The sequence below is a fragment of the Heterodontus francisci genome, chromosome 12 (genome assembly GCF_036365525.1).
Source record: "Heterodontus francisci isolate sHetFra1 chromosome 12, sHetFra1.hap1, whole genome shotgun sequence".
In the NCBI taxonomy this organism is placed as follows: Eukaryota; Metazoa; Chordata; class Chondrichthyes; order Heterodontiformes; family Heterodontidae; genus Heterodontus; species Heterodontus francisci.
Window position 1 is genome coordinate 85,909,306 of NC_090382.1, and position 10,000 is coordinate 85,919,305.

General features: G+C 42.4%; 1 protein-coding gene across 1 annotated transcript in view; it reads right to left on the reverse strand.

The window, feature by feature from the left end:
* The window catches only part of LOC137375971 (organic cation/carnitine transporter 2-like), a 151,566-nt gene that overhangs the window by 125,376 nt on the left and 16,190 nt on the right, over positions 1 to 10,000 (reverse strand). The window contains exon 2 of the mRNA XM_068043786.1: positions 2,893 to 2,994. Coding sequence (XP_067899887.1) covers positions 2,893 to 2,994 — 102 coding nt within the window. The remainder of the gene's footprint in view (positions 1 to 2,892; positions 2,995 to 10,000) is intronic.

The following is a 10,000-nucleotide window of genomic DNA, read 5'->3' on the forward strand; positions in this document are numbered from 1 at the left end:
ACTCCATCCTCCCTTCTAATTTCACTCCTTACCGTGTATTCACAATACCTTCTGACCTCCCCCTCTCTAACCCTGAACAATCTGTCCTTAGCAAAGGCCTCAGCTTCATTTCCTTATGCCCCACCTCAATGAATTTCAAGCTCTTGTCCTTCGTCTTTGCCTCTGCACCCACTTCTTTGGTCAGATGTCTTCCCTTTTACCCGTCTTCAGAATGCTCCCACCATCTGGACCCCTCTGTATGGCCCCTTACTCTCTCGAGACCTTTTCATTGAGAACTGCCAGCGTGACATCTGCTCCTCTCACTCACTCTAACCTACATCTGTCTGAACTTGCAGCACTCTATTTTCTTAGGTCCAACCTTAAAATCATCATCGAAGCTGCTGACAAGGATGGTGCTCTTGTTATTTGGCATACCAACCTTTACCTAGCAGAGGCCAGTAAAGCAATGGGCTGAGTCATCAATAGTGCTATCAAGTAACACATGCACGTCAATAGCCTGCTCACCAATGCTCTCTTCATATTCCACCAAATCAAGTTGGTACAGACCTGATCATAGCCTTTATCTGGACATGAATGCAAGAGACGAATATCATTGAAGAGATGACAGTAACTGTCCTCAGCAAAGTAACATTTAACTATGGTACCAAGGGGTCTTCACAAAACAGAGGTCAGTGAGATTCAACAGGAAAGCCCTCCAATGGCTGAAGTTACATCTAACACAAAAGATGATTGTAGTTATCAAGAGGCCAGTCATCACAGCCACAGGATGTCACTACAAGGGTTCCTCAAGGAAATGTCCTTAACTACTTCATCAATGATCTACCTTCCATCATAACATTAGGAGTGGGGCTGTTTGTTGATGATTCCACAGTCGACAGCTCTATTCAGAACTCATCCAATAATGAAGCAGTCCATGCTTGGGTCTACAGCAGTTAACACCTGGGCTTGTACTGACAAGTGGCTGCTAACATTCATGCAACACAGGTGTCAGATAATGACTACATGGAACAATTGAAAATCCAGCCATTTCCCCTTGAGCTTGAATGCCATCACCATTGCTGAATGTCCCATCATCAACATATGATGGTCACCATTGATCAGAAGTTTAACTAAACTGGTCATATAAACACCATAGCTGGGAGCAGAGCAGAGGTCAAGTAGTGTGTAATGAGTGGCTCACCTCCTAACACCTCAAAGCCTCTCAACAAGACCCAAGTCAGGCGTATGATGGAATATTCATCACTTGCTTGGATGGGTGAAGCCCCAAAAATACTCCAGAAGCTCAAAAATATTCAGGCAGAACAGTTCCCTTGACTGGCATCAATGTATTATATCTGCAGTATATACAATCACCATCACCAGTGTACTATAGCTGCAGTATGTGTGATGTATGGGATGTAGCACTCAAAGGTTATTTTCACAGCACCTCCTTCCCCTCCAGCCTCTACCACCAAGAAGAATAAAAGCAATAATGTTAGGGGAACACCATCACCTCCAAGTTCTCCTCCAAATAACACAACTGATTTAAATATATATCACCAATCCTTCTTCACCACTGGTCAATATCTTGGAACCTCTTACATGATATCATTGTGGGAACACCATCACCATAAAGACAGCAACAGTTCAAGTAAAAATCATCCAACCATCCTCTCAGGGCAATAAATGGTCATGGTTGCCCACGTCCCAATTTTTTAATATCAAAACTCCCACTCATGTACAGGCGTGAATATATATGCACATCCAGGTTTGAACACATGTAAATTCACACAAACAAACAGTCACAAATCTGTATCGAGAAAACCTGATCGTCAGATATGGAAATAAAATGGCTTTTATAAATATTCATTGTCCTTTTATTCTTATACACAAATTCTTTTGTAATGTGACAAAGTGAAACACAAAGGACAGGAATTAAGGAGGTGAAATCAGATCTTTGTGATAGTAACAAAAGGGTTAACATATTTGGTAAAATACAGGAGACGAACACATAAGATTGCATTTCTACAATCCAGATTATATCTAACACAGGAACCTGTTCATCAGGTTTTAAGTACAGTCACCCATTTTAATACATTTTAATACCTTTTCACTCTGTCTCAATCATTTTATCTGCTCTTTTTATATCCCGAGCACAAGAATACAAAATCAATAAGAAATATTTAACCAAATTCTGCAGTAAATAACAGTCCCAAATTAAATTGGGTCACGTGTGTGGATGGAGAGGGGTAGGAAGAGAGCAAAGCTAGGGCAACGGACAAGCTTGCATGGCCACAGCAGGAATCACAAGCCATTTTAACCTGCTACCCTCATCACCATTTCCAGGACTGACTCCCATATGTACCCAGAGGAAGGACGAGGAGACTGAATAGTGGAAGTGAGATTTCAGGCAGCGTGAGGTCACCATTGGGAAACCAGAGAGAAAAGGGTCCTCTGCATTAAAGTAGGTCACGGTGAGAAGAAGGGGGAGCAGTCTGGGACAGGGAAGGCTCAAGTTTCCTTGTGGGACCCAGAGAAGCACTCCTGATCCTCTTGGCCTACAAGGAATCCATTAAAGTTTTAAATAAAATTATCTTGCTGTGCATTATCTAGTCCTGGATCCAGATGGCCACAGCTCTCCCCAGTGCAATCAGTATTTTGCACTATTCGCAAGACACAATTTGAGGTTTGAATGACATCATCGGATCAGGCTTTTGAAAATTTTTTGAGGACCCCATCGGCCTGCAGCAAACACCTCACATGCCTTCTGAAACCTACAACTTAAAATAATGATTGAAGGGAATGCAACACACTCAGCCCCTAGATTAAACTCCCACAAGTCTTTATTTTTATCGCCTGCATAGGGCTAAAAACTTTTTCTGGCAGAGTTAAATAAAGGAAATGAACTCACCTGTCAGATAACTGTCCAGAAAAAAAGGAACCAACCAGGACTCCCACGAAGAATGCTGACATAGAAAATGGCCCTTTCCAGTCATTGCTGCACACCAAGTCCCACTGAAATGCAAAGAGTTTGCATTGGAGTTTGAGGAAAATTGGAGACAAGCCATTTTACTGCACTGGATGTAAGATTGGGTGGATACAGGATATGAGAAAAACCCATTTGGCTTTCCAAGCCTACTATGATATCAGTTTAGGTTCACTGGCAGCGCTTACACGGCTATGCTAGAAGGCTCTGGATTCAAATCCCACTCCAGAGGCTTGAGCATATAATCTAGGCTGACACTTCAGTACTGAGAGGGGTGCTGTGTTTTGGATGATGTGTTAAACTGTGATCCTGTCTACCCTCTTAAGTAGATGTAAAATAGTCCATGGCACTATTTGAAAATGAGCAGGATAGTTTTCAGGCTAACATTCATTTCTCACCCAATATTAATAAAGCAGATTTCCTGGCTGTTCATCTCACTGTTGTCTGTGGGATGTTGCAGTCTCATTTGTCTACATTTCAACAGTGATTCCATTTCAAAAGTACTTCATTAGCTGTGAAGTGCTTTTGGACACACTGATGACATGTATAAAGAAGTTCTTTCTGATTCCAACAGACAATATACAAGTTTCATTGTTGTGAAAATTTCCAAATATATTCAGTTTGTTGAGGGAAATGAATTAAACAACATGTTGAATTTCCAAGGCATAATGATGAAACATTTTCAAACTGCCTGAAAATAATTGAACTAAACTCCAGAATGTCAATATTGATCAACTGGCTTTCACAGATAGAAATTTTATGGATCCAGCAAGATTGGGAGAATCATAATCAATAGGTCATCTATATTTATATTACACTTAGTCATGTAACAGTCAGTCCTATTCAGTCCTATTCCTGAACAGATTGTAATCCAGCTTTGTCATTTGTTTTTTCCCTCATTGATTTTCTTTGTTATATCCTGAGACCAATGCTGATCTAGGTTCCAAAGGTGCAGTCCCTGTCTAGTACCTTGCCCAGTTGGCTGTTCATCATACGTGAAACTTGACAAGTGAGTCAGTAGGCTATTCAACAAAGGAGACATTACAGCTGAGCTCGATCCTGTTCTTACAGGAATCCACACATGCTTTCCAGCTGGAGTTACTGACGAGTGAACAGACATAGGAGCCCGAGCAGATTTTTCATCTACTAAATTCAGTAGTGACACTTACTTAAGATCAGCTAATTTGGTACAGGCATCTATCTGGTCTGTTTAGTTCAAACCTACATTCACTAGTGCACTTAGCAACTGAACCATCAAAAGCAGAACTATGTCTTTCTAAAAATAAGTTAATCATTATTGCATTTAATTTATTTTGGTAAGAAACTGTTTCAGAACTCTGCATTGCAGCAACTCTCCAAGGCTTCTTCGACAGGATCTTCCAAACCAGGACCTCAACAACCAAGATCAAGGGCAGCAGGTACATAGGAACACCACCACCTGCAGGTTCTCCTCCAAGTCACACACCGTCTTAACTTAGAAATTTACTGCAGTTCCTTTATCATCGCCGGGTCAAAATCCTGGAACTCCCTACCTAACAATGCTATGGTTCTACCTACACCACACACTCTGCTGTGGTTTAAGGCGGCAGCTCACCACCACCTTCTCAATTAATGCAATTATGAGTGGGCAATAAATGCTGACCTGGCCAGCAACTCTGGTATTCCATGAATAAAAAAAGCCTGTGGGGAAACAAAATTCTACTCAATCATCACCTAAAATTTGAAGCTTGCCTCTTGATGTTTTAAAGATAGAGATCAGTTCTTCTTTTCACCACTAAAAGCAATTCAGTGTTTGAAAGACCATTTTATAACTTGAATTTTGCATACACTATAAATATTGGTAAAGCTATACACAAATTAGTTTTCTCTCCATTGTGCATTATTTCTCTGCATTACAGACACAAAGCAGTATTTTGGGCAAGAGATTCATTTGATGTACTGAATCCCAAAATTCAATTACTATCTTACAGGGCACATGTGAGCCGCATGGAAGATGGCAGGATCCCCAAAGACACATTGTACTCAAGACACAAGAGCTCGCCACTGGTATCAGACCCACCGGCCGTCCATGTCTCCGCTTTAAAGACGTCTGCAAACGCGACATGAAATCCTGTGACATTGACCACAAGTCGTGGGAGTCAGTTGCCAGCGTTCGCCAGAGCTGGCGGACAGCCATAAAGACGGGGCTAAAGTGTGGCGAGTCGAAGAGACTTAGTAGTTGGCAGGAAAAAAGACAGAGGCGCAAGGGAAGGGCCAACTGTGTAACAGCCCCGACAAACAAATTTCTCTGCAGCACCTGTGGAAGAGCCTGTCACTCTAGAATTGGCCTTTATAGCCACTCCAGGCGCTGCTTCACAAACCACTGAACACCTCCAGGCACTTATCCATTGTCTCTCGAGATAAGGAGGCCAAAGAAGACATGTAAGAGGACAACTAACTCTCAGTTGACAGCTGAGCAGAAAATAGTTAGGACAAGCATGATACACTGGGGAGCTGGAAAGTAGCTCTAGCATTGCTGTGCAAAACCCACAAACTACAAGGCATAATTAAATGCTACAAACTTCACAAGCATGGTATAAGTAGTTAATATGGTGGTTTTGATGGCAGAACCACTAAAATCGAATGCAATCTGTCAAATCAGAACTAAAAAAAAAATCAATTATTCTGTAAAACCACACTTTAAACAAAAGTCATTACCAACTTAAGGTTATTATACAAATTTTGAGATAACAATAGTGCCAATACTACTGTACCACAAAAAATAGGACCGCATCATCCAAAAACAACATTAGTTTCCACATTTACGTTGATGACACCCAGCTCTACCTCACCACCTCTCTCAACCCCTCCACTGTCTCTAAATTATCAGAGTGCTTGTCCGACAACCAGTACTAGATGAGCAGAAAAGTCCTCCAGCTAAATATAGGCAAGACTAAAGCCATTGTCTTTAGTCCCTACCACAAACTTTGTTACCCAGCCTCCAACTCCATCCCTCTCCTTGGCAACTGTCTTTGTTACCTCTAGACTTCATTATTCTAATGTAGCCCTAGCTGGCCTCCCACATTCTACCCTTAGTAAACTTGAGGTAGTTCAAAACTCTGCTGCCCATGTCCTAACTCGCACCAAGATCCATTTACCCATCGGCTCCGTGCTCGTTGACCTACACTAGCTCTCCTTTACGCAATGCCTCAATTTTAAAATTCTCATCCTTACTTTCAAATTCCTCCTTTGCCCTGCCCATCCCTAGCTCTGAAAACTCCTCCAGCCCCAAAACGTTCAGAGATATCTGCACCTTTCTAATTCCAAACACAAAAGCATCGAGCTCGAGCAGTAGTGGGCAAATTATTGGAATCTATTTTGAGAGACAGGATAAACTTTCACTTAGAAAGGCACAGGTAATCAAGGATAGTCAGCATGGATTTGTTAAGGGAAGATCTTGTTTGACCAACTTGATCGAATTTTTTGAAGTAACGAGGAACATAGATGAAGGTAGTGAAAGGTAGTGAAGGGACCTGAAAAGCAGAGAGCGGGGCTCGAGGCCCTTACTTACCTGGTGACTGGAGCAGCGAAAGGCTTTCTCTCTCTCTATGCCGGTGCGTGCGGAGATTCGAAAGAGGGGGGAAAAATACTTAGTGACATCATGGGAAATCTGCAAGGTGATTGGTTGGATAAGTAACAGCTGTTATTTTTTAAGCTATTTAAATGCACTAAGGGGAAAGTTTTTTTTTGGAAAAAACCTCAAAACCTACTGTATAAGTGATAAGGTGAGTACTACTAAAGTGTGCTTCTTTTTTAATTAGTGTAAGTTATTAAGAACTTTAGATTGTAGTGGGTTGTGCTTGGAGTAGAACATGGACCCGACTGTAATTAGTATTTTTTATTTGGAGTAATTAGTCTCAAGGTAAGTCATGGCAGGAGAGCTCGCACCCATGATATGCTCCTCCTGCACTATGTGGGAAATCAGGGACACTTCCAGTGTGGCGCATCCGCGATGCTGAGGACGTCATGGATAGCACATTTAGTGAGGTGGTCACACCGCAGGTAATGGCTGCACAGGCGGAAAAGGGATGGGTGACCAGCAGGCGGAGTAGCAGGCACAGGCAGGTAGTGCAGGAGTCCCCTGTGGCCATCCCCTGCTCAAACAGATACACCGCTTTGGATACTGTTGGGGAGATAGCTTCTCAGGTAAAGCAGCAACAGCCAAGTTCATGGCATCACGGATGGCTCTGCTGCACAGCAGTGGGGGAGAAAGACTGGGAGAGTCATAGTGATAGGAGATTCATTTGTAAGGGGAACAGACAGGCGTTTCTGTGGCCACAAACGAGACTTCAGGATGGTATGTTGCCTCCCTGGTGCTAGGGTCAAGGATGTCTCGGAGCAGCTGCAGGACATTTTGAAGGGGGAGGGTGAACAGCCAGTGGTCATGGTACATGGCTGTACCAACGACATAGGTAGAAAAAGAGATGAGGTCCAGCAAGATGAATTTAAGGAGTTAGGAGCTAAATTAAAAAGCAGGACCTCAAAAGGTAGTAATCTCAGGATTACTTCCTGTGGAAGATGTTAATGAGTAGAGGAATAGCAGAATAGACCAGATGAATGCGTGGCTGGAGAAATGGTGCAGGAGGGAAGGTTTAAGACTCCAGGGACATCGGGACCAGTTCTGGGGAAGGTGGGACCTGTACAAGCGGGACGGGTTACACCCAGGCAGGACCAGAACCAATGTCCTCGCGGGGGCATTTGCTAGTGCTGTTGGGGAGGATTTAAACTAGAATGGCAGGGGGATGGGAACCTGAGCGGGGAGACGGAGGAGGAGGAAATAAAGATAGAAAAGAAAGACAGGAAACAAAAAGTCAAAAGTGGAAGGCACAGAAATCAAGGGCAAGAAACAAATAGGTTCATAGTGCGAAATAATGCTACGATGACTAAGAATGTTAAAAAGACAAGCCTAAAGGCATTGTCTCTCAATGCGTGGAGTACTCGAAAGAAGGTAGGCAAATTAACCGTGCAAATAGATGTAAATGGATATGATATAGTTGCAATTACGGAGACATGACTGCAGGGTGACCAAGGATGGGAACTAAACATCCAAGGGTATTCAATATTTAGGAAAGACAGGAAAAAAGGGAAAGGAAGTGGAGTAGCGATGTTAGTAAAAGGGAAAATCAATACAATAGTGAGGAAGGATATTAGCTCAGGGAATTCTGATGTGGAATCCATATGGGTGGAGCTAAGAAACAACAAGGGGCAGAAAACGTTGGTGGGGGGTTGCATATAGACCTCCAAACAGCAGTGGTGATGTAGAGGATGGCATTAAACAGGAAATTAGGGATGAATGCGATAAGGGTACAACTGTAATTATGGGTGCCTTTAATCTACATATAGATTGGGCAAACCAAATTAGCAATAATACTGCAGAGGAGGAATTCCTGGAGTGCGTACATGATGGTTTTGTGGGACAATACATTGAGGAACCAACGAGAGAACAGGCCATCCTAGACTGGGTATTGTGTAATGAGAAAGGATTAGTTAACAATCTTGTTGTGCGGGTCCCTTGGGGATGAGCGACCATAACATAATAGAATTCTTCATTAAGATGGAGAGAGAGAGCGTTGATTCCGAGACTAGGGTCCTGAATCTAAATAAAGGAAACTACTAAGGTATGAGGCGCGAGTTGGCTATGATAGATTGGGGAACGTTACTTAAATGGTTGACAGTAGATAGGCACTGGCTAGCATTTAAAGAGCACATGGATGAATTACAACAATTGTTCATTCCTGTCTGGCACAAAAATAAAACAGGAAGGGTGGCTCAGCAGTGGCTTACAAAAGAAATTAGGGATAGTATTAGATCCAAGGAGGAGAAATATAAAATGGCCAGAACAAGCACCAAACCTGAGGATTGGAAGCAATTTAGAATTCAGCAAAGGAGGACAAAGGGATTGATTAAGAAAGGGAAAATAGAGTATGAGAGTAAGCTTGCAGAGAACATAAAAACTGACTGTAAAAGCTTCTATAGATATGAAAAAAGGATTAGTGAAGACAAATGTGGGTCCCTTACAGTCAGAAACGGGGGAATTTATAATGGGGAACAAAGAAATGGCATCCAATTAAATACATACTTTGGTTCAGTCTTCACAAAGGAGGACACAAATCACCTCCCAGAAATGTTGGGGAACATAGGGTCCAGTGAGAAGGAGGAACTGTATGAAATCAGTATAAGTAGGGAAATGGTGTTAGGGAAATTGATGGGATTGAAGGCTGATAAATCCCCAGGGCCTGATAATCGACATCCCAGAGTACTTAAGGATGTGGCCCTAGAAATAGTAGATGCATTGCTGGTCATTTTTCAAAATTCTATAAACTCTGGAACAGTTCCAATGAATTGGAGGGTAGCTAATGTAACCCCAGTATTTAAAAAAGGAGGTAGAGAGGAAACGGGGAATTATAGACTGGTTAGCCTAACATCAGTAGTGAGGAAAATGCTAGAGTCCACAATAAAAGATGTAATAGCAGAGCACTTGGAAAACAATGACAGGATTGGACAAAGTCAACATGGATTTATGAAAGGGAAATCATGCTTGACAAATCTACAGGAAATTTTTGAGGATGTAACTAGTAGAATAGATAAGGAAGAACCAGTGGATGTGGCGTCTTTGGACTTTCAGAAAGCTTTCGATAAAGGACCCACATAAGAGATTAGCGTGCAAAATTAAAGCACATGGGATTGGGGGTATGGTACGGACATGGATAGAGAACTGGTTGGCAGACAGGAAACAACGAGTAGGAATAAACGGGGGGTCCGAGTGGCAGGCAATGACTAGTGGAGTACCACAGGGATCAGTGCCAGGACCCCAGCTATTCACAATATATATTAATGATATAGATGAGGGAATTAAATGTAATATATCCAAGTTTGCAGATGACACAAAGCTGGGTGGGAGTGGGAGCTGTGAGGAGGATGCAGAAAAGCTCCAGTGTGATTTGGACAAGTTGAGTAAGTGGGCAAATACATGGCAGATGCAGTATACTGTGGATA